This window comes from Artibeus jamaicensis, unplaced genomic scaffold (assembly GCF_021234435.1).
Source record: "Artibeus jamaicensis isolate MK-2021 breed Jamaican fruit bat unplaced genomic scaffold, CSHL_Jam_final contig_793, whole genome shotgun sequence".
NCBI lineage: Eukaryota > Metazoa > Chordata > Mammalia > Chiroptera > Phyllostomidae > Artibeus > Artibeus jamaicensis.
In genome coordinates this window covers 1,902,565-1,927,605 of record NW_026521975.1, presented here as the reverse complement: position 1 = coordinate 1,927,605, position 25,041 = coordinate 1,902,565, and the positions used below count along the sequence as shown (strand labels likewise).

The 25,041-nt window shown below is 45.6% G+C and overlaps 1 protein-coding gene across 2 annotated transcripts in view; it reads left to right on the top strand.

The window, feature by feature from the left end:
- The first annotated feature begins 8,683 nt into the window (after positions 1-8,683).
- B3GLCT (beta 3-glucosyltransferase) overlaps positions 8,684-25,041 on the top strand; it is a 128,123-nt gene continuing 111,765 nt past the window's right edge. The window contains exon 1 of one of the 2 annotated variants that reach the window (XM_037129577.2): positions 8,684-8,702. Coding sequence is in view for 1 of the 2 variants with exons in the window: in XM_053672856.1 (XP_053528831.1) it covers positions 10,641-10,707 (67 nt within the window). In the remaining variant the exon portion in view is untranslated. Of the gene's footprint in view, positions 8,703-10,524; positions 10,708-25,041 lie in introns of those variants that run through there. The other variant, XM_053672856.1, reaches the window with a different exon arrangement.

Sequence of the window (25,041 nt, the reverse complement as noted above, 5' to 3'; positions counted from 1 at the left end):
TGCTAAGAGTGGAGGAATAACCCTCTTCTGTTGGAAGAAAAAGAAGTGAGAATTAAAGATTGTCCTGCCTCACTGCACATGTACATGTAGCCCTGACCCAGAGCCAAGAGAGGGCCCAAGATTTTCAATAACTGGACTGAACTGAGTGTCCGGGCAGTCTACAACCAAGTCCATGTTGCTGGTTAGCACAGTATCAATCGCAGGCAGGTGGTTAGAGCCGCATTGTCTTTGAATTTTCTCTTTTCCATGCCTAATAACGTTTTATCCCCATTACTAGCTACCTGCATAAAATCACAAACAACCAAATCATGAAATCAAATGCCATCTTAATTGATCTGCAGGACTTAGGTCACGGGCACCCTGTTTGTATTCATCGTGGGTGGTAGTTGCAAACACCAGAAATCACTCTGGCTGATGCAAGGAGAGAAGAACAGAAAGGTATTGGGCAGCTCCAATAACCTGGGGGGATTGTGGAGTGGACAGGGGGAATGGCAGGGAACCAGGCCTCAAGGTTGGGAAGTCAAGAGTAAGTCCCTATGTCATGCAGTTGTTAGAGAGTTGGAGAAGGGGTGTTGGAGAAGTATTTGGGATCAGGAGGAGAAAACCTAAGAGCCCCACAGGGGCCCCAGACCCGGTGCATCTCTTCATGATTCCCATGATCTCTTTTTCCATTTTTTTTGTGGATCCCTTCAAATCTGTCTTTCAGTCATGTAACCTTCTCTAAGTTCCAGTCATCACATCTGTCTGTGCTGAACTTTTCTATTTAGATGACTCACCATGCCCTCAAATGTAATTTGTCTAATTCAGAACACCCAAATCTTTTAAACTTGTCTGTTTCCCTCACTTTTCTAAACATGCTTCTTAGCCACTCAGACTCCACACTTCAGAACCGTGCTTAATGACTTTTGATTAATCCTTAATCTGTTTGATTTATGCTTCGTGCCTTCATGATGACTCTGGTGTTCACTTTTTTCCCTAATCCTGGGTCCAGTGCCCCCATGCAATGACTGTGCCTGGACAACAGTGACTCTTCCAGCTGCTGCACTGCTGTCTGTCCAATCTGGCTGGTGCATCGTGGACTCTGTCCCCAGTGTCTTCTTCATGGGCTGCTTTGATGAGTGTCGGCCTCTCAACCACACAGTGGGTCCTCACTGACTTTCAAAGGGCAGGTGACTTGGTGCGCCTGCCATCCCAGGCCTCAGCCATGTTGCCTCACCTTCCGTACCCTGTTCCAGCATTATTAGTCTAGTCAGTATTTTACTCTCAAAAATTGAAGCAGACTGAAGGGTACAACCTTGTAGGGACCACAGAAAGAATATACTGACTCTAATTACCCAGAGGTCCTTCAAATGCTATGCCTGCATTGTCTCTCTCCCCCTTTATCACCGCTGCCCATGTCGATTTCTCCCTATTCTCAGCCGACCCCCGGGTGCTTCTGTGGGTCATGGCAGCTCCCCTGACCACAAGCATGACGTACATCTCAACGTTTGGGGTTTCTTCTTTTGCTTCATTCATCTCATGCCTCCCCAAAAGTAGGTGATAGTCTACAAAGCAGGGAAACCCCCAAATGGAACTTACCTGCTCTCGAGAGCCAAAGAACATGACAACTGAATACAAGCAAGATGACTCTAACATCTGCTTGACTTCCAGCTCTCAAAATGCTATTTCTGGAAATGGTATTTTCATTTGTGTAAAGTATTATTATACCACAGCCATTTTGTTATTGTTGAAGTTAGGGAAGTATAAAGAAGTACATTCTTAGAAAAAAAGTGGCATTAGTCATATTTTGGTCATAGCTTCTTCAATTAAAATAAGCTTAACATTTCTCTTGCCAATGAATGAGAAGTCCTCAGCACCTGTGACCTCCTTTCCTGGGCCTGGTTAGTTGCGCCCTCTCTTCCCAGGCATCCAAGCCCTTGCAAGGGCCAGGACCCCACTCTCGGGCTGGCTGCTGTCCTCTTCAGATGGCTCTCCTGTCTTCCCAGCCCAGTGTCATCTCCGTGTGCTAGGATGTATTTTATGACACGATGAACTGTAGCCACACTGGTCTATCCACCTTCTGCAAACCTCTCTCCTGCCTCACTGGCTTTATGTCTTTATTGTTTTCCATTTCTACCAGTTTGGGTCCTTCCCTCATTTCATGACCCCTGTTCATGTCCTACCTTCTCCCTGAAACCATCCTTGACTATCCAGGCCGGGTTTTCTTTCTCCCAAGAACACTCAATAACTACCTTGTTCTGGAGTTATTTATGTGGTAAATTGGAAAATAGTTTAGAGCCATATGAAAGTAAGGTGACATTACTTGTAGTCATGAGTCCTTGAAAGGCACAGGCTAAATTCTCAACCTTGCCCACGCCTCCTGGCATCAAGCATCTTTCTGGAGCAGATGATGGGATGTTAGAGAATGCAGTGCTGAAAAAGAGTTATTGGGAGTGTCCGACCTTTGGGCATCTCTGGGCCACACACTAAATACACAAGCACTAACCAAAACTGATGAGCAAAAAAAAGGTTTTAAGTAAATTTATGATTTTGTGTTGGGCTGCTTTCATAGCAATCCTGGGCAGCATGTGGCCCTTGGGCCATGGGTTGGACACCTACCCGGCAGATGGTTGGGGATATTTGCTGTCTCCTCTGGGCTGTGGAGGGTTACAACTCTCCGACCCCGCAGTGAAACCCCAGCAGAGGGGAGGGTGGCATTGTTGCTGGTGCTTGGCTTTTTCGTGTGCCCCTCTCCTGCAGCGAGGACTGTGGAGGGGAACTCCAGCTGAGAATGGCAGTGGGCCTGGAGTCTCGCCCGGGCCAGCAGCAGATGTGGCCTGACCAGGAAAGCCTCTGCAATATAAACCCACTGAAATTTCAGGTTGTTTTTTACTATAGCATAACTTTGCCCATCTTACTGTTACTTATTATTTTAAATGGGTTCTTGGAAATTTAGCACCTCAGAACCAGCAAACCTAAAATGAAACAGGGAGCAGCTCAGGGAAAGAACAGGGGCTTTGCAGTCAGGTCGACCGGGGTTGACTACTGGCTCCCACAGCTTAAGTCCTAGGTCCTGAGCTGGCGGTTTTCAAATCTCTGAGGATCCAAAGAACTATTTTTTTAAATTCTCACCTGAGCATATGCTTTTATTGATTTTAGAGAAGGAGAGAAGTGGGTGGGGAGAGAGAAATATATATACAGAGAGAGACAGAGACGGAGAAACATCAATCCGTTGCTTCCGTATGTGTCCTGACTGGGGACCAAGCCAGAAATGGGACGATGCTCCAACCAATTTAGCCACCTGGCCAGGGCCCAGAGAACTTCCTTTTCCCTCAAAGGACTTTCATTTATTTGGCTCATACCTACAAATTTTTGCCGTATTAGATAGAAGATATTTGCCGTATTAATTAGTAAGATATTTATTTACTAATTAATTAATAACAATAATAATTAAACGTTCATATGTCAATATATAGGGTGGGGCAAAGGTAGGTTTACAGTTATGAGTACACAAAACAGTTTGTTTTTTCAGTATTATTTATTATTATAATTAATTATTTATTAATTATTGTATTACGTTCCATATGAACAACTGTAAACTTACTTTTGCCCACCCCTGTACTATAGTTTTATGAAAAATAACTTTATTTTTCAAAAGAAAAAATAGAAGAATATTCTTATTTTACATTTTAGTAAATTTTGACCTGGTTTAATAGAAGATGGGCTGATTCTCACATCTGCTTCTTCACTGACTTGTTGGGCTATATTGTTTCAGGTGAAGTAAATCAAGAAAATCTAGCCCTACACAGGCACGCCGTTGGAAAGCGGAGGGGTATTGTAATAATCTTTTCATATAATTATGGACATTCAGTGATATCACACCAAAATTTGTGATGACCGGAAGTTCCTTTTTCTCCCTCCCTCCCTCCCTTCCTGCCTCCTTTCCTTCCTTCTTCCCTTTTCCCTTTCTTTTTTCTCCAGTCAACAAAAGGGAAATTCTATTGAGGCCCCAGGGTCACGGGGTTCAGGCAGAAGGGGGCTGTGTGGGCCTGGTGGTGGAGGGGCCTTAATTAACCTTCTTCTTGGTTGTTAGTGTGCCTGCACTTCTTGCAACAGTCAACAGTGCAAGGGTTGCTGGTGGGTGTAACATTAGCGGCAGACCACCTTGTTGCAGTTGTACTTCTGGGTGATCTGGGGGAGAGAAGGCTTGATGGAAGACGAAGCACCAAGTGCAGAGTAGACTCTTTCTGAATGTTGTCCTCTGGGAGAATACAGCCATCCTCCAGCTGTGTGCCCACAGAGATCAGATGCTGCTGGTCAGGTGGGATTGGATTTGTCTTGGATTTTAGCCTCACATTCTCCATGGTGTCATAGAACTCAGCCCCCAGGGTGATGGACGGTCTTGCCAGTCAGGGTCTCACAGAGAATCTGCGTCTGTGGGGGGAAGCTGCTCCCTGCCTCCTTGAAGAGAAAGAGCCAACTGGCAGTTTCTTTGGGGTTAGTTGTCAAATCTGAAACCACACAGTAAACTTTTGTACCATGCTACATTGGTTTTTCCTTTACTTTGAATGGAACTTGTTCTTAACCCGATAATGATTTTGTAATATCATATATAGATCACAAAAAGTATCTGGGTTTTCCAAATGTGGACTCATTCCCTTATATAAGATTTAAAAAATCACATTTGTAAATATCACCACTGGTATCATTGAAAAGTCTTTAAGGATTGGGAAGCTATTGAGCTCACAGTGGCCAATACAACTTTTCCAGAATTCAAATTTCTTGTAAAGGCTTGAATTTTATTGTTAGCAACACACAATAGCCTTGAAGTGACAGGCTCACTTGGTTTATTTTTGAGAAAAATATTTGCCCACTTCTTAAGGCTGAATAACCATAGTTTGTCTATCAGTGTTTCTATCAACTAAAAACAGTATTCTGTGAGAAAAGAACAAAAAGCAACCCAGCTACTTCAGGTTGCAAGTCAAGCACTTATGCTTTTGCTTGATATAATGTTTCATATGTAGCATAAGGACTATATGCTATAGCATAAGGACTTTCATGCTACACCTGAGTTTGCCTCACAGAATTTTAAAGAGATGTGTGCTCAAGTGAATAATTTAGTAAATTAGTAATTCGTATGCTTCATCAAGGATATTCATTAAGTGAACTCGGCCTTTTGTGCCACTGCAGGTCCAGTCTGCTGCCACGGCCTTGATTAACTAAGGCAGTAGGCACTCTTACCCACTGCTACTTTTGCACCAACACAGAAAATAAAGCAAATAGCGTTTCAGTACTGTCATAAGTGGTTTTGACCTTGTGAACCTGGGCACCTGAAAGTCTTGGGGACCCCTAAGAGGATAGTGGACCTCACTGTGAGAAGTGCTGTCCTCAGGCACACTCCTTAACCTCTCTGAAGTGGGAGTGAAGCAGTTTTGAGAATTAGACAAAGTATTTAACGAGAGATAATGTGTGCACAGCATGTAGGAGAGTGCCTGGTGTATAACAAGTGTTTATTAAATGGTAGCTGTTGCTCCTCATCTGCTGATATTGTGAGGGTACAGTTTTCATTTATACTTGAAGTCATGATAATAATCTGCCATTTTTCTGTGCAAACTCCTTCCTCTGGCGGATCTCCATTTAGTTAGCTGCTCCATCTGGCTCTCTGCAGCCCTCCTGTTCCCAGTGGCCTATCTGCTGGCTGCCTCACCGGCACCATCGATGGGGGCCTCTGGAGCCTGGTGTGCCTCCTCCCTGCACTCCTGCTGCTCTCAACTTCTGTTAAAGAGTGTGACTTTGTGGAGATACTGCTGTTAAAGGCAGCTCTGGCTATTGGTATCAGACCTGCCAGAAACTCAGTTTACTAATCTGTGAAGTGGGAATAAGAATAGTCTCTCTCTTTTGTGAGGGTTACATAAAATAATAAAATAATATATGGTAGTTGAAAGTAACTGTTGGAATGTCCAACTGTAGCATGTGTTCAGTCCTTGTCCCTTTATTCCTCCTTTTCTCATTATTTTGTTTTGGTAGGTCTTTCTTCTTTTCCTTCCCCTCTCCATCTATCCAGAACATTACCACTGAATTAATTTTCTCATAGCATCAGCTCATTCATTTAAGCAGTACCAGTGCCCATGAACAGAGTATTAATTTGCTTGAGGTTCTCTTATAGGGCTGCAGACTTGGTCTCACACTGGAGACTGTTGTCATCACTGGTTGACACATCTTTCCCATCTCTTCACTGCCCTCACTGCCACACTCAGAAGGTCGATCTTCTCAGCATGGCTTTCATGGTTCTCCCTGAAGTGGCCCAGACCACACCAAATTGAACTCACCAGCTGCCAAGCTCACAGCTGCCCTGACTTCCAGGACACTCACTGCCCACTCTTTCCTCTGCAGGTGCCCTCCTCCCCTTCTTATCTGTTGACTGCCTATCTGTCCCTGGACCTCCCTGCTCTTCAACTGACTCGTGTGTGAGGCCTTGCCCTATCCCCAAGAGGGGTGTGTTGAGTTTCTGCCTCACTTCCTTCAGGTGCTTCTTAGGGGACTTACTATGTTCTACATGGGCTCATTGGCTCTTTAGGTATACCTTGCTTCAGTCTACTACACTCTGATCAACCCAGGAAAAAACACTTCTCTTCCCAACCTCAGCAGGTCATATGAGGACCTCACTCCTGCAGTCACTCTGGGACACGTCTGCTGATGGATAAAAGAAAAAGTTTACTCATTTTGCTGAGCTTGGAAACCAGCATCCTCCTACACATGAAAGCAACTGTTGTAAAATGAACAATTACTTATCAGCAGACACACCAACACATCTCGTATGGGCTGTGGAAAAGTCATGGCCATGCTATCTGCTCTTAGTAAGAGTCCAGTGCAGACATTTCCTCCCACTCCCGTGAGTGTGCCTGTTAGATTCCACAGGACTCTTTACTGAGGACAGTGACTGGTTGTTCTTGCATCACCAGGTGAGAACTAAACAGCCAAGGGGATACTCTATTTCTGATCAGAAGTTTCTGGGAGATAGCTTTTTTTTTTTTTTTTACAGAAGACTTTATAATTCTTTGTGTCTTCCAAAGAACAGAAAATTGAATGGCAATTGCTTTGCATTTCTGGGTTTGTCCAAGGAGCCTGTCAAGATGGCAACCTCTGTTGTATTTATTTCCTGGATCTTGGTTCAGGGCTGTGAGTCTGTAAGAATCCGGTGGTAAGCCTCTTCAGGAAAAATCTTGGTTGAAAGTCTGACATAACAAAATTGGTTTTGCCTGTAATTTGTGGACAGCTCTGGCAGCCCCTCTAGGGCATTGAAGAGAGCACTTTATTTGTGCATGGGAGCCTTCTTCCTGAGCTCCTCCTGCTGCGGGGGTGGGGGGTGGGTTCCACTGGATCTACTTCAATAAAGGTTTTTGCTGGGTCTCTTTTCTTCCTGTCATTCTTCCACAGGGGGCAAAGATTCTCTTGTTTCCCTAAAGGTCAGACTATCAGGGACAGTGACTGATTGTTCTCCTATCACCAGCTATGCACTGATTTTGGCAGCGTGGGACATGGTTAGCAACTGGTTAAATCACAGTTCTGATGATCAAAATGACCTATGTGCTTGAGACTCGGTGTTAGCCTTTTGAGTCCCCTGTCAGTCCATTGGCCTGATTTACCTTTGGAAGGTGATCCCTAAGGTCACTCATAATTCACAAGGCTACTCCTGTGTGTGGAGAGAAGGCCCCCTGAAGCCTGTGAGGGCCACTGAGGGAGTGGATTTGGAATACGTCCCTTGGTCATGCTGGTGGAGGAACAGGATGTCCAGGAGGCCTCTTCCCAGTCACCAGGAGAGGCATCCAGCTGGAAGGGGCTGGGTGACACACCAGTGCCACCTCACCCAACTTCCTTCCCTCCCCCACTCCTTGGGGCCGACTTGCTTCCTAACTGCTGTGCCTCTGCCTTTCCTTTCTTTCAGAACCCAAGACCCTCCTATTTGTCCTTTAATACCCTGCACAAGTCACTTCCCCCTTTCTGACTGGTTGCTGCAACCCTGGCAGATTCCGTCTTTTCCTCTGTAGGTTCCAAAGTGTTTCTGTCTACCTGTGCATAACATTTATCACTCAGCAGTAAAATTACTCATGAACATTCTTGGCTTCTTAATGGAACCGCCCCTTTATGCTTCTTGGTATCTGCCCCAGAGCCTGGCAATGGGCATGGCAGCCAGAGGACATTCACTATGGACCGAATGAGTGAATGGAGGAGTCCAGACTTTTGGGCCTAAAGTATAGCTTTTATAAGATCACAAACCATCTGTTGGGAACTTGTTTATTAGATGATTTAGCTATCTGTGGTTTTATGCAGATGCTTTTATAGTCTCCTTTAGTATTTAAAAAATTCTTTTTAAAATGACCAGTATTTTAATCATGTTGCAATAGGGCCCCCTAAAAAGAGGGGGCCCTCCTTGCTCCATCCCAGTACAGGGCAAGGGCACCCTTTCCGGAGCCAGCATGCAGTGGGGGAACCCTAGCAAGACAGAGCAATGGCCTGTTCTTCCTTCATTGCATATATGAGTTTATGAGACTTTTTTCCTAATGAAAGTTGTCCCCTTACCATTGGTGTTTCAGGTGGCAAGCAGGCCATTCCATGCATCTGTGTCCTCATGAGCATGTTTTATTCCAAGGAATTCTCAACTTGTGATGCGAAGAGAGAACTCCCAGCAAGTCCATTTATCATAGGACTGGAGTAAGTGAAAGGTAATCCTTTTTAAAATGTGAGTTATGGAGCTTTGTAATGTGCCATTTATCTATGTCTGTGTGGAAAGGAAGAACACCAGGGCAAGTTTATTACTTAAACAGACTGTGCTCTCTATTGTGTTTAGGGCCCCATTCCCTGAACAGCACACAGTAATATTCATACATGACAAATTTTGATGAAAACATTGATTAAGCACCCAGAGTTGCTTGTTACCAAATGTAGAGTAGGTATTTGAGCACATACTTGGCAAGCAAGCTATTTAATTATTAGGCTTCTGTGTCTATTTAAACCCATCTTGCTTTAATGTTTAATATCTAATGTATGTGAGGCATATTTTCTTGGAAGAAAGCTGAACAGCTTTGGAAATTGGACATCTTCTAGACCTCTTAACCAGTCAGGAAAGTTTTAGAAGGATAAATGGGATCAACCATAAATTTGAAAGGCCTCAATAAAAAAATGAAAGGAAGGACTCTTACATTTCTTTTCCCTCCACTAAAAATGGTATTGATGTGTATCCACAAATCCTAGCTGAATGGAACAAAATGGCACTATTTGTAGTCACACAAAATGGGTAACGCACACAATATTTAGCTCCTAGTTTAAGAAGTCGATATAAACCAGAGAGAGAAAACCCATTGTCTCCAGAAATTCCTCTTTTTATAAAACTTGCAGTAGCTATTGCATGGACAGATGGGACAAATGACAAGGTTGTCCTCATGTATTTGAGGTTATATCCCCTGATAGCATTCACATTTCTAGGACTAAAGACAACAAAGGTTTATTCAGCATCTCTCCTTTAGCTCCCCACATCTCACATGTATTCTAAGGGCTTTCTTTGATGTTTAGCAACAAGGTGAATGTTACATGTCCACTTGGAAGACACTGGTGTTCCTAGAGTTCTTATCATAGTCCCAGGTACATAGTAGGCATCCAAACCACGTGGCTCAGTATAAAGGGAAACATGGACAGGACCTTCAGGAGGCTGTGGTTTAAACTCAGATTGGCAATGAGCATTTGGTCCTATCTACTTCCTAAGACATAAATGAGTCAAGGCTTAGGAGAGGCACAGGGGTGCAGACCCATGAGAGGGGTTTTCAGTCCTTCCTTTGTAATTGCTGTCCTGTTCAGTCCACCACACCACACGACCTAAAGGGTACAGCCACTGCCACCACTCTTCCTAGTGGGGGAGGATTGGGTTGGACAGTCCCATGGTTTCCGCAGTCACTTCTCTGTATTCTGATTTAATTATTTTTATCAGACATGTTGAATTATACCCTTCTTCTTCCATTATGGTGAATGCTTAAAATTACATTTATATGAAATTACGTTTACACAAACTTCTATTAAAAGCCAATTTCAGGCTTAAGGTGTTGGCCAAATCCATTAAAAATGAGTATTAATTAGTTGAGCTGATTAAAAATACCTTCATCAAAGTAGAACACTGATGCCAACAGTATTAAGAGTTGAATTACTGACTCTGAATGAGCAGATGACACAATGACAGGGAGGAAAAGTGATTATTTTTTTACTCAACCACCTCCATTACTTTGGGGTTCAGAAAGGGTACTGCTGACTTATTGCTGGAGACCCAGGAAAGAGAGGTGACGGAATGAAGGCAGAGAATGGGGATTGTAAGGGAGACGGAGGAAAGGGAGGAGTGGAGACTAGTATCGAGTAAGCAGAGGTCAGACGGCCGGAAGGAGTGCGCTCCAACAGCCACCTCTCTGCTCACCAAGGGCCAGGCAAGCGGGGCCGGAGCGCACAGGGGCGCGCCCACTGCCGGCCACCAGGGGGCGCGGGCGGAGCCGGCAGAGGGAGGGAGCCGAGGAAAAGGGTTAGCCCGCCTGCAGGGGCGGTGGTGGCGGCGGCGGCGCAGCTCCGCTCCCTGCGCGTTGTCCTCCCCGCGCCCACGCAGGGAGCGCAGCCTTGCAGCCCGGATGCGGCCGCCCGCCCGCTGCTGCCGCGCGCTCCCGGCGCTGCTTTCGGTCCTCAGCTGTTCGTTGGGTAAGTAGCGGCAGCTGCCGAGCGCGCACGGGCGGGGCGCGGGCTTTCTCCGTGAGAAGGGCAACAGGGGCGATCAGCCCGGCTCCAACGTGACCGCCCCCCCCTGCCGTCCGGCTCCTTGCAGCAGCGCCCTCTCGCTGCACCGGTGGATCCGGCTCTGCGGCCCGGGACAATCCGCTCCCCCCGGGCCCGTCGACTGCCCCGTCCCTGCCTCAGCCAGTCAGCCTCCCGTCTTCCGCCTCCTTCAGCCTAGAGCTGGCCGCTGGCGGAGCTGCCAGCGCTAGGCGTCACTCCCACAGGAAACGAGAGTAGCTGTGTGAGGGCAAGAAACTTTGGAAGGAGGGACTCGGGCCGCCCCCCTTGCCGCACCTCTCCGTTTCTCGCAGAATCTCCCCGCACTTTGCGCCTCCTCGGCGTCCTGCACCTCTCTGCCCTTCCTGCCCGTACCGCCCCGGGAGCTGAAAGAAGGCGCCCCTGTGTCTGCTGACTCTTCTGGGGCTCCCCGAGTGGACTGACGGACACGCCCTGGTCCCTGAGGTTACGATACCAACTTGGCACCGGTCCTTCTCACCCCCTGATTCCTTGACGAGGGAGGACCCGTACTCCCGGCCTCCGCGTGGGCGGCCTTGGCTCCAGGAAGGCCCTGCGAAGCGCCCCCGCCCCGCCCCAAATCTTGGGTCTTTATGGAGGAAAAGTAGAGAACACTCCTGGAAACAATGCCTGCTACTGCTGTAAAGCCCTCCCCTTTTTTTCCGTCCATGTTCTCCCTTTTATCATAAAATGATGTTGATGAAAGTTTTCTTTTAAAAAAATCATTGTAATTAACTTTCATGATGAGATTTGTGTAAGTTTGAAAGGTTGGGGGAGAATGATTCTTTTCAGTGGTCTCAGAGTTATTGTCATCTACCCACACTTTTGTGTGTCCAGCCTAAGAGGCAGTAATTTCAGATTCTTAGAAATGGCAGAATGGTGCATTTTAGGAAAGACTCGAGTTGTTTTTTGCACACATGTCACTGTTTGGTAGCCCACCAGAACCTTTGCTGCCCTGTTTTTGAATTTAAGCTCTCCATGCAAGGACCTTATTTTCACACCCCTAGCATTTTTGTAGGTGTTCAGTGTGGGAAAATTGAGTGGGATTAGTTGGTAATTAATTGCCTACACGCATGATTAAGTAAGCAACGGTATAATTAAAAATGCACGGACACCTTGGGCAGAGAAAGAAGGCTGTTAGGAACAGTGGGGAGCTGCTGCATGTGGTGAGGATCTGCTTTAGCGGAAGGAAGTGCTCTGCTGGGGCAGCCCTGGGAGAATGGAGGCTGGAGGGGAGTGGAGAGGTGACTGCTAGCTGCGTTTCTGGGCCAGCTGCCTGGACATTTTGCACCTAACCAAAGTGGGGTAGCTGAAATTGGGATTCTGTTTATAGCCTGGCACTTTATAATGCTATCCTGGGAATATAAGGTTTGTGTATAATATAGTCAACATATAGGCCGAAAGGTGTATTTGTATTGCTGTGTGTACCCATTTTTTATTGCCTTTGGGGAAATATCTGCACCATCCAAAGTTGATACTATGTTAAAAGACACACAGAATGAACTAGAGTGTCAACACACTTTTGGAGATCTATAGGCATTTCGAACTTGTCAGAAAAGCACAGTAAATAAGACATAGAATGTATGAAAAGTTCTCTGAGAACTGGCTTCGTGAATATCTTTCATAGGTTGGTACAGACAGGAAGCTATATTCTTGGAGGTCTGAAATCATGAATTCATTTGAGCTCTGCTTTGATGTTGGGTGGGGGGCAGCGCTCTATAAATCTTGTAATATAGCTGAAACAGAATATGATGGGAGTTCTGAGGCATTTGTACACTCCTGATAGTTTAAAAATACTTTAAATCTTTTCTTATAAGTTTGGCCTGACTGTATATAGTTTATTTTCTCCACAAATTGTAGCGTATTCATTAGAGAAAAATCCATATAGAATATTTATTTTAAACCTTTATGATTATATAGACAAAATTCATAACAATTTTAGTTCTCAAGTCTGGTGCCAGTTCTAGAATCAGAGATTTAGTCACGCTTTTGGGTCAGCCACTGTGTGGTTTCCTGTGGGTTTTCTAGAAAATGAGAGCCATGGATTAGATAAAATACTGGAACTTTGCCATCTCTTCAGTTTTAACATAGTGTTATTAGCAGAGGCTGCTATCTGCCTACCCAATAACTCTTAGTTCCTTCTTTTCTCGATGCAAGAATCTCTGCAATAATCAGGAATGTTATGGACTGAACTGAGTCCCTCAAAATCCCAGTGTGAGTGTATTTGGAGATAGGGCGTTAAGGTTAAATGAAGTTTGGGGGGGTCCTAATAAGTAGGACTGATGTTTTTATAAGAGGAAGAGATACTAGGGATGCATGCAAATGTAGAAAAGGCCATGTGAGGACACAGGTAGAAGATGGTCATCTACTAGGCAAGGAGAAAGCTCTTAGCAGAGACCAGTCCTGCTGACACCTTGATCTTGGATTTCCAGCCTCCAGAGATGTGAAAAAAATTTTCTGTTGTTTAAGTCAACCAGTCTATGGTTTCTGTTATGACAGCTCTAGCAGACTAATAATACAGGGGGTGATGGGAAGGGTGGTGGTAGTGCCAGTGTGTCCAGTGATGAAACCTTTCTCAGTGGCCCTTGTAAACGGGGTAGACAGGGAGCTCTCTGTAGAGATTTTGGGGTGGCTCTTGGTAAAGCTTATTAAAGATGGCTGATGCAGCTGAATACAAACTCCCCTCCCACCCCCCACCATTGTTTCATTCTTCTCATTGCCTATTATGTGAGTTTGATGGCAGGAGCCAGGGTGGCCATATTGTGACCAATTAGGTGACTTTGTTGGAAGGCGGTAATAAGGATGATAGAGCAGAAAGGATAGCAACTACCTGGGTGCTAGACAGATGTGGAGTCCCATGCTAGCCCTCTATCACCTATTACCAGACTTGTATTGCCTGAGATGAAAAATAAACCTCTGTCTCGAGTATCAGTTGTTTGCATTTTTACTAATGCAGCCAAACTTGATCCTAATTGATATATATCTGTAAAGAAGCTTATTCGAACCAATGTTAAAATAATAGACAATTCAGTTTTATCTGTCTTATTCCTGATTCTGTTCTGCATGGGTCAGACTGTATGTCTTTGCACCTGCCAGAATTAGGGATGGTTTTCGTTCTGAGCCAGGTCTTGCTCAGATTCTTTGTGCTACAGTGAGCCAGCCATGTTAAGACACCGATAGTCAGAACTGACTCCAGGTTTTCTTGTGTTTTTTTTTTTTTTTTGAAATTTTTAAACCCTCCTTTTACTTCTTAGGCATTACACAGATATTATTGGCACAGATTTTAACAATCTGGATGGATTTTTTGTTGTCTGGGTAGCTCAGGACGCACAGGTTAGTATGGCCCCTTGGTCGTGAATTTCACCCAAGGGAGGAGTTTGCTTGTAGCCAGTAGTCAAGCTTTTTGGGCCTGAGGCGCAGTGGAATGGGAGGTGGGAAGAGCCTCGGTTTCAAATGGGGATGGGTTGAGGAGGAGATGTTAACCCGTTTGTTAACTTCCTCTTGGGCAAACGTGGGCCTATTCCTTGAGCAAGTCCCAACAACTGATTTCATTCAAAACATGAAGGGCCAGGTTTATACTTCTAATTAGAGATATTATAAAGCAAGGATAATTTCTAGGCACAAAAGGATTACTTAGGAGGGATTTACAAACGTTACACATTTTACCTCCCTGTAGCATTAATGTATTTTTCTGTGTATAATGCACACCCATGTTTTGTGCACATTATATGCAGGATTATTACACCCATTTTTCCCTCAGAAATTTGGTCAAGAAAGTGTGCATTATACATAGCGAAATATGGTATGTGTGATCTATCTTTGGTGTTGTACAGAGTCTTCCTTAGAACAATATGCTAGAACATCAGTTCCATCTCTCCCAATGGAAAGTGTCAGGGATTTATGAGACCCATTATTGATCCAGAGTCTCCCTTATACCCTGTCTCACAGGCGGCAAATATAAGGCCGATGTTCCCAATCCGGCCCTCCACCTTGTTTTATCCGCCCAGCACCCTGTTTCTACCCAGCAGCAGCGCTGAACTCCTTGCCCCTAGTTAAGCAGTAGTTACATCTATACAGTCCTAAAATTATATTTGGCCCTTTGAAGGTAACCACGTGGCCCCCAGTAAAAATGAATTTGACACCCCTGCGCCTCTTTCAAAGCTCTGTTCATTAAGCCACTCCCAAAGGAACCCAGTTCAGTGTGGATGCTGATTTGGACTACTAGAAAAGGTTAACAATGTCAAAATGGTATTAAAATAGTAGGAAAAACTGTACTCACAGTTTCTTTAATTTATTCAGAAAGAGTTGAGTATCTGCTGTGTGTTAATGATTGGGTATATTGCAGAAAGAAGGCAGATGTAGTCTCCCTCCAGCGTCCTGGAGCTCGGAGTCTGGAAGGGAAGGTGGTGTTAAATACTAACTCCACTGGAGACTAATCATAGCTGAGCTCAGCACTGTGGCAGGAGTTCATTCAGGGAGATGTGTGGCTTCAAGCTGGATTCTGAATCAGGGTTCTCAGCAGGGGACAATCTCGCTGCCTCCCCCAACCCCACAACGTTTGTCCTTGTCTGGAGACTTTTTGGTCGGCAGGGAGTGCTACCAGCATGTGGAGCCAGAGGCATTGCCCAACATACTGCAAAGCACAGGACACACCCTCCCCCAAAGAATCGGTGATCTGGTCCAAAGTGTCAGGAGTGACATTGAGAAACCCTGGAGGAGGGGCTCATTAAAGGCTTCCTAGAGGAAGGAACATAAGAGCTCAGATTTGGGGAGAAGCAGAAGTCAGGGGAGGGAAGGAGGGAGTGAGCCAGCAGGCAGGGGAAAACAAGTGCTGGAAGGATGGAGTGATAAGGGGCTGGGCTGGAGACTGGGCTGGGAAGACCAGGAGGGCCTGGTTATATAGGGCCTTGGAGACCAGGGTGAGGACTTGGGACTTTGTCCATAGTGCAGAAGGAAACTGTTGAAGGGCTGTCACGGGAAAGTGACGTGATGTGACTTCCCTTGTAGGAAGTCCCACTGGTTGTCCTATAGAACAGGCTAGGAGGGGGCTGATGTGGATGCGGGACCTGTGAGGCCCTGCTAGACTCAGCTACGTGGGAGGTGATTTAGAACCACTAAGACACGGTGACTGATAGGTTCACTGGGTGTAGGGACAGCCACCTACAGCAAGAGTGGGGTCAGGGAGGAGTCAGGTTTCTGTCCTGAGCCTAGCACAGATGGTGGTGCTGTTTACTGGTATTGGCACCAACGGAGCACTGGATTTAAACAACAACAAAAAAATTAATATAGTTATATGTATAAATAAAATTTATCATTTTAATCTCTTTTAAGTGTACAGTTCTGTGGCATTAAGTACTCAGACTTTAGTTTTCTGAAGTTCAGGGGGCAGGGAGGATGATGAGCTGAGCTTGGACCAGTTGAATGGGGTGCGTGAGATGTTTGAGGCACCCTGTTGGGTGGGCAGTCGGATCTGTGGGTCTGGAGCTCAGAGAACAGGTCTGCTCAAGAGAGATTTGGGGCAGTTTGAGTAGACTTTTTTTTTTTTTTAAAGAAAGCCTCAATTGATAAAATCATTTTACTTAAGCCTTTATTCAAAAAGTGTGTGTACCAAAGATTGGGTAGAAGTTAGGGAAGAGAGTCTTTATCTGTGTGATGTAAAGCTACCGGTTTAGGGAAAAAAAGTGCATAAAGATATCATCAAATATGATTTGAATGTGCTCAAGTGTGGCAGTGCCATGTTTTCCACAGGGCTGTGACTTATTTTTGCTCCTGAAAGAATATTTTATGATCCAAAAAGGCGATATATTTTAGTTTACATCGTTGCTTCCCTGTGAGGAGCTCAAGGCTCTTTAAACATCATGCTTCATTTATCTTCTCCGGATCCTTGAGGGTATTGATGTAGGAGCCTTGTTTTTAGTTTATGAGATGAAGGGAAGAGAGGCAGGGAAAGATAAGACCAGGGCTTGTTGTGAGAATAGCCCTGGTCATTCCCCTTGAGAGCCTGTCTAGCTGTTCAGCCAACTGTGTGTCAATCTTTTGCACACACAAGAGTCATCTCAGTGTCCTAAAGGGCTCCCTTCAGAGTCCCCTGTTAAAATGCAGATTACAGGGTTCCAGATTTTTCTGATTCAGAAGATCAGAGACAAGGCCTGTGGATCTGCATTTCTAACCAGGCCCCTATGCTGACAGGTGCAGGGACCGGGCTACCCCAGGCCTTGGTATAGAGACTGCATGATTGCTAGTGGCTTCGTCTTGAAAATGGTACTAGTGGCTGTTTTGAAGAGAACAACATGGGGGCTGAGGCCTAATACTCAGCAGTCACATGTTTCATCTGCTGGGGAAAGGACCCAGAATTCCTGGAATTCAAACTAAGAAGTCTTTCTTTGGTTCCAGCATCATCGGGCAGATTTTCAGATGCTTCTGGAGGGACTGTTGTATGTGGGGCACAAGTCTCTAAAACTGGGGTTGTTACAACAAAGGTTTTTAGACACCAGATGAGTAAGTTTTCTAGGCACTGCCGTGGAGTCGGCAGTCCCAACAGGGGTGCTTTTAAAACCCACTTTCTGTATGTCAAAATTCAGATACCCAAAAGTTAAGCATAAATTGTGTTTTTATATGTTAGCTTGACATTTAATGGTTCAGTAATACTCTTGCAATGTGAAGGAATTACTCGAAGTGCAGCAGTCCTTGTTTTGTTTTGATGTTTGCTCCCTTGCACTTGCTCTGTGTGTTCTGGGGGAGGCTGTGAACTGGAGACTCGTCTGCCCCTCACCTGTGACTCAGCCTGTGCAGCAGGTTTACAAGAGGGCTGTTCGGAGTTGCTCCCCTGACTCTGTCTGAGTTGGAATTTTCTTCTTTTCATATTCTGAGTGGCATGTGGGTTCTCATATCATTTGTTTAAGTGAAAAGTGACTCAAAGAAGCAAATGACCTCTTTCTTTCTAAAATGTATGATTATTTTCTACTTATTTTCCCCCTATTTCCTGTTCTTCCGGTAACTATGTTCATCCTATGGTTCATAGACTGTACAGGTCCTGGTAAACTTTTTTGCCAGGTGAGGAAAAGTCTGTATGCCAAACTCCATTTTCCCTCTGACTTCTTTGACAAAACAGGAGATGTGTTTCAAAGGCGCTTCAAGTTGGGGTAGGTCATGAGCTCAATAGATGAGAGATGCCCCATCTCTTTGCCATCCCATCTCTTTGCCATGCTTGAGTTGGAGACCAAATCACTGCGGTGTGCTACAGCCTGTGGCACAGGCGAAGGGGTTCCCTGACCCTAACTGTTCACCAGCTAGCTCTCTTCTTGCCCTGGTGGCAGAATTGTGCTGGTATCTTCCCAATGCAGCATATTCCTTCCCTAAGACTTTGCTCTTGGCACCTGAGCAAAAGGCTCTGGCTTTTCTCATAGGCCAGATCCTATCCTGAACCTGAACATGTAATGACTTCTTTCATTCTTGTTTGATTTCCCCCTTTATAGAAAGGGAGGCAGAGGCTTCAAGGGGCCAAGTCACTGGTCCTATGTTGCTTAGCTACTAAGCAGCAGAACGTGGATAGGGTCCTAGGTGGTAATGTTGTAGACGATCGGCGGGTAAATACACACTCTCGGAGTCCGGAACCGAATTGATAAAAATTTTAATGGCCAAAGATTTTCCTGCGCAGGGGCGAACTTCCCCAACTGTGACCGGAGTCACGTAGCTACTCAGAGCTACAAAATGGAAGTCGCGCCTGGCTTACAGACTACTGGGTATTTATATTTTCTAGCAAGCAAGCAAAGGCATACAGAAGCAGAGGTGGCGGTTAGCTATTGGCTTATTTAAAAACGGCGAGGGTCCCTGATTGGTGGGTGCTGCTGCTGGTGGCGGGCACTTTCTGGCGGCCCGGGTTAGTTACCTTATTTAGCTAGAATTTTAAACCCAATTGTTCCCGGATGTTTGTTCATTACCCTGTTCCAGGAACTGCAGATTTAGGGTTGGGTAATGCCCTAGCTGTAATTTTCTTAGCTGGGTATAACAGTAAGAGTCTAGACTCTGTGTCCCTGACAGTGACCTCATGGGTGAGCAGGCCTGTAGCCAGGTGTCCTGTACCTTGGTGTCTTCTCATGTACTGTGAGCTTTAAGGGGAGAGCTGTTTAAGTGAATATCTTAGAAACTCCTTAAACAAGGGCTCTCTCTCTTGCTTCTTCTCGCTGCCCGGCTGTTCCTTTTTGTCTTTGTAATGTTCCCGGAATGTGAGGATTTCCTTCTTCCAGTCTCCCCTGCACTCTCGTGGCTTCAGCACCACCATACTGTGGAGACATTGAGTTGGTAACTTTCCTCACACACCTCTGTGCTGAGCGCCATACCTGGAGACCAGGCTGCTAATGGATATTGGCACCTCAGAGTATTGGGAATCAAACTGAGTTTTCCCACACATCTGCCCACCCTCCTTTATTCTTCGGCTTGTGATGGCAGCTTAGTCCCTCCCATCTGAAATCCAGAATCACCTACCTATGCTCATCTCTCTCTCTCTCTCTCTTTCTGTTTCTCTTTCTCTTTCACTCACTCCTTACTCACTTACTCACCAGCCTCTGGACTCTTCCTTCCCTGCTCATATCCACTGCTAGGATCTGTCTCCAAGTCTGCCCATTCTACTTCTTTAGTAACCCCAACACTGCTCTTGCTCATGACTCACCTTAAGTCAGCCCCTTACCTCTCATGACCTGGCTGCATGAACTTCCTGAATGGCATGCTTGTGTTTTTTTTTATATCCTTCTCATAGCCCACTCACATGCTACCTCTAGAAAGTTGTCTAAGGCACATTTCAACACAGCATTTGCCTTCTTGAAAAGATTTCATGGCACTCAGAATAAAATCAGACTTCCTGACAGCAACCCCTTTTGTGATATGGCCCCTCCTGTCTCCAGCCTCATCTTGCCCCAGTCATACCCTCCACTCAGGTGGCCATGTTCTGGAAACACTGGACTGTTTTCAGTGCTTTGCGTGCAGAAGTCTGTTTCCAGGCCTCATTGTTTCTGTCCTCGAAGTCTCTTCTGCGAGGACTTTACTTTCTGAAGTTCTGAGCTTTCCTATCTGGAAACCTCTTTGCCCTCTGCTGCCCTGCTTGGGTGAGGTTCCCTCTCTCCACCCCTGGGTTCCCCGTAGTGACTGCCATCAGGAGAACTGCTGTCAGAGCCACGTCTTTGCTTAGCATTGACTGAGGGACTTGTCTCCTGCTAAATAAACCATAAGCTTCATGGGGAGCTGCTCATCCCTCCCCTTTCCCACATGTTTGGCTCAGAATGCCCACATGGCCACTTTTTGATTTTTTGTTGAACAGGTGAAAATATAAACTCATAATAAAAATGACCATAGCTGCTAATACCCAGAGGACAACTAGTGCCAGGCCACGTGATTTCTAGCCACTGCCCGCAGTAGTTCTGTCCCAGCCTATGGAGAGTGACAGGGTTCTTATTCTGTGCTTGGGCAGAGTCCCCCTCAGGGGATGGAGCTGCTATTCAGTGTGTCCACGTCCACAGGCTGGGGGACAGTGCATATGCCTGAGGATGACAGAAGGGCAGGCTCTGCTCTCTATTGCTGGGCCAGAGTTTGTTTCTGCTCTCTGCTGCCATGGATTATCTTCAGGCAGGTAATTGGAACCATGTAAATTGGCTGTGGGCTGTGCGTACCAGAGGTGAATGCTCCTCTGGAGGACCTGGAGTGACACCGGGAGAGCTCCAGGGAGCAGAGCTATGGGGTGGAGCTGTGCTGGGTGGGATGGTTGGTAAGTAGGTCACAGGAAAGAAAGTGAAGCCTGGAAGGCTGCCTCCCACAGTGTGTCAAGTGCGTGACCCCGAGCCCTGCAGGGGCACTTGTCCCAGTGTGTGCTATGAGCCGGTCCTGATGGCGGAGTCAGAGCTATGAGGTTTTCTTCTTCCTCTTGGTTGGTGTGCATGACACACTCACACCTAGACAGTATGTGACCATATTCACCACCAGCAGCAAGGTCATAATCACCCACTGGGTTTGTCATCTGTGCCTAGCCCTGCCTTAACTCATGTAATCCTGGCAGCACCCCTGGAGGTGGGGTTATTTAGGGTCTTAGTGGGTTTTTTTTTTTTGTATTTCATTTGTGATAGCAGTTACTGGGAGAGTTTGGGAGGACCGATGGCGAACAGGAACAAAACAGAGTAAGGAGTTAGAGCAGGGTGTCAAACTCATTTTTACCAGGGGCCACATCAACCTCATGGTTGCCTTCAAAGGGCTGAAATAATTTTAGGACTACTAAAATTATTGCATGTAACTACTACTTAACAGTTAAGGAGTTGAAATTACATTAGGCCCTTTGAAGGCAACCACGAGGCTGATGCAGCCCTGGTGCAAATGAGTTTGACGAGATATACTCATACTCGTCCTTTCTCTTTTTTTGTTCTTGTTTTTTTTTAATTAAATTTTTTTTTATTGATTATGCCATTACAGTTGTTCTATTCCTCCCTTCATTCGCCTCCACTCTACCCCCCCATCCCCACCATTACCCCCCCTTTAGTTTATGACCATGTGTCTCAAGTCCTTTGGATTCTATATTTCCCATGCTATTCTTACCCTCTCCCCATCTATTTTCTATCTACTGTCTATGCTACTTAGTCTCTATACCTTCGCCCCCCTCTTCCTCCCACTCCCCTGTTGCTAACCCTCCTTGAGATCTTCATTTCTATGTTTCCACTCCTGATCTAGCTGTCCTTTTAGTTTGCTTTTGTTTTAGGTGTGGTTGTTAATAACTGTGAGTTTGCTGTCCTTTCACTGTTCATGTTTTTTTAATTTCTTTTTCTTAAATAAGTCCCTTTAACATTTCATATAATAAGGGCTTGGTGATGATGAACTCCTTGAATTTGATCTTATCTGAGAAGCACTTTATCTGCCCTTCCATTCTAAATGAAAGTTTTGCTGGATAGAGTAATCTTGGTTGTAGGTCTTTGGATTTCATGACTTGGAATACCTCTTTCCAGCCCCTTCTGGCCTGGAAGGTCTCTTTTGAGAAATCCACTGACAGTCTGATGGGAAGTCCTTTGTAGGTGACTGTCCCCTTATCTCTTGCTGCTTCTAGGATTCTCTCCTTCATTTTAATCTTGGCTAATGTAATTATGATGTGCCTTGGTGTGTTTCTTCTTGGGTCCAACTTCTTTGGGACTCTCTGAGCTTCCTGGATTTCCTGGAAGTCTATTTCCTTTGCCAGATTGGGGAAATTCTCCTTTATTATTTGTTCAAATAAGTTTTCCACTGGTGGCTGTGCCTTTCCCCCTTCTGGTACCCCTATAATTTGGATGTTGGAGCGTTTAAAGATGTCCTGGAGGTTCCTAAGCCTCTCCTCATTTTTTTGAATTCTTGCTTCTTCACTATTTTCTGTTTGGCCATTATTTGCTTTCTTCTGGTCCACTTCATTGATTTGAGTCCCAGTTTCCTTTTCATCGCTATTGGTTTCCTGTGCAATTCCATTCATTTCAATTAGTTTCGCCTTCATATGTTTCTCTAATTTGTGGCTATAATCAACCAGTTCTGTGAGCATCCTGATGACCAGTGTTTTAAACTGTGTGTCTGAGAGTTTTGCTATTTCTTCATCACTTAGATTTATAGGCTCTGGGGCTTTGAGATCTTCTTGAGACATTTTTGGTCTGTTTGCACCCTTTAAGTATGAGTAGTGGAGCCTTGGACTCCCAGGTCGCTGGGTTGTGATGCTGTGAGGCGGGGTCAGAGGGGGGAAATAGTTGCGCCCTCTGCAGCCGCTAGCAGCTGGGGCCTGCTGGGTCCCGTCTAACTGCCTACTCCCTGGCTGGTCTATCTGCGCCCAAATGCGCGACCACAGTCAAATCTGTTCCCTTGTTCCCTCGCTGGTTCCCCGCGGTTGCTCGCTGGGACAGTCCACCTGTTGCAACCCTGCTCCTGGGTTCTGCGCGCCTGAGTCCATCTGACCGAGTTTTCCTGTGCAACCCCGCTCTGCCAGCTGCTGGTTTCGCCCCTCTTACCGGTCAGGCTGAAGAATTTGTTGTTATCAGACTTCCGAAAAGTTCAATTTTCTGTGTTCTGGCTGTGTTTTCTGTTGCTAATATTTAGTTGACTCTAAACTTGGTTGTGTGAGAAAGCAAGGCGTCTCCACCTATGCCTCCATCTTGGCGGAAGTCTCGTCTTTTCTTTTTGGGAATGGGGTCCTGTGCTCCCTTCCCAGAGCAAGAAATGATAGTTGATTAGTGTTGGTTAAATGCAGTGCAATTAATTCCTCTCCAGTTTCCTTGCACTCCAGGGCTTAGTGGAGCTGTAAATCTTTTTCTCAGGTTTGTTGTAAAATGTCGATATATTTCTCAGGATGGATGTGCTAACATATTTTTTGGCTTGAATTATTTGAATTTATCTTGAAAAGGGTCTTATTTCTATTGCCTACCCTGATTTGCACTTTACATATAGTTCCCTGTAGCAAATTCACAGGAATTCATGTTGAAAATAAAAAAGGGAAAATTACTTATAAACAGCAGTTTTACATATAAGATCACTAGTTACCTTTCAGTATTCCTCCTGCTGTACTGCGCCTTCCAGCCAAGCTTCCCAGAATATATTTTTCCCATTGAATCTGAAAATTTGTGGGAGGCCAACAGTGCACACAAACCTGAAGCCCCGTGCGTCCCTCCCTTTCCTTAGATGGGGGCACTTTCCTCCCCCTGCTTCCCCAAGCCCACGCAGAGGCTGGTGTCTGTCACCCTGAACTCTTTGTTAGAGTTTTCTGAGGTGCCAGATGATTTCTTATCTCCCTTGCTACTTTTTCTCACATTCCTCCTCTGTTTTTCCTTGTTTTCTTCCAGCAGTAGATTTCATGGTAGGAATTCTGTAAATGATTCGGTATCTTAAGACCAGATGTAATAATAGTATAGGGTATTCTGTGTCTTCCAAAGGCATTTGGTTCCTTGATGAGTTCTTTGTTTTATTTAAATTATGAAAGCAAAGATAAAATCAACTAGTTTTTTTTTTTCACATTCATCTAATGGGATAATCTTGCCATATGATTGCTCTTATGCCTGAAAGTAAGTCTGATGTATTATTTATGATATTGCTTTAAATATTACGTGATATCATCCAGACTGGTAGGAGAGGGGCAGACACGGAACAGGCTGGTCCCTAATTCGTGTGTGATGGGTAAAAATTCGGGAGGGATTTCTTGGGAGTGAGGAGTCCCAGCCCCACACCAGGCCCCCCAGCCCAGGGTTCCAGTGCCAGGAAGATAAGTCCCCATAACTTCTGGTTGCAAAAACCAGGGAAGATTGAGTTGGTGGAAGAAACTTCTGGAGCCCCAAGCAGTTCCTCTTAAAGGACCCACACATGGACTTACACTCACTCCTTCTGAGCTCCAGAACTGGGGTAGCAACTTGAAAGGTACCAGTGGCATACTGGGAGAATCTGAAGTGTCTGGCATCAAGGTGAGCAGAGGCCATTGTACCTTTTCTAAATCCTCCTCGCACAGAGCCAGCAAGCTGGTGCCAGATATGAGACTCCTTCAACCTGGCCAACACTATTTGACCCACCTTGGAGATCCCCAGAGACTCTGCCTCAGCAGAGTTTACAGACCCACCAAAGCTGCTTTTCCATATGAATGGCTGGTCTTGGCTCATGCTTCACAACTTCCTAAATCCTCTCAAATAAGCAACAGCTGACCTCTGTGAGCCTCAGATCCAGCACTAGCAGCAGCCGCCAGCCTAGATTCACAGCTTAGCTTTGCCTGGGAATCTCCAAGTCCAGCATAAGTAGCAGACATCTCAGACTGTTCTATAGCTCATGTAGGATGGCCCCAGGCAGAACACAGATGGGGGCTGACCTTGGCCTGCACCACCTGGGAAATCCAGAGCTTGCACACCCATTGGACAACTACAGACTACGCTGGAGCACCACCACCCTGCCCCTGCACAGCTGATTCTTCATAGAAGGCAGAGCTTGGTGGTAAGTGGTCATAGCTAGTCCTTGCAGCTAACTGGCCTGGGTAAATCTCTCCCATTGATCTGCCAATAGCAGTTAAGACTCAACTACAAGAAGAGGGTGTACTCATCCCAGACAAAGGGCATGCCTTGAGTACCCAGCTTGGGTGATGGGGGAGGCTGAGCCACTGGACCCTGCAGGACACCTACTGCATTAGCCCACGCTACCAAGATGTGGAGCCAAAGCAGCTCTACCTAATAAATAGAAACAAACACAGGGAGGCTGCCAAAATGAATAGACAAAGGAACATGACCTAAA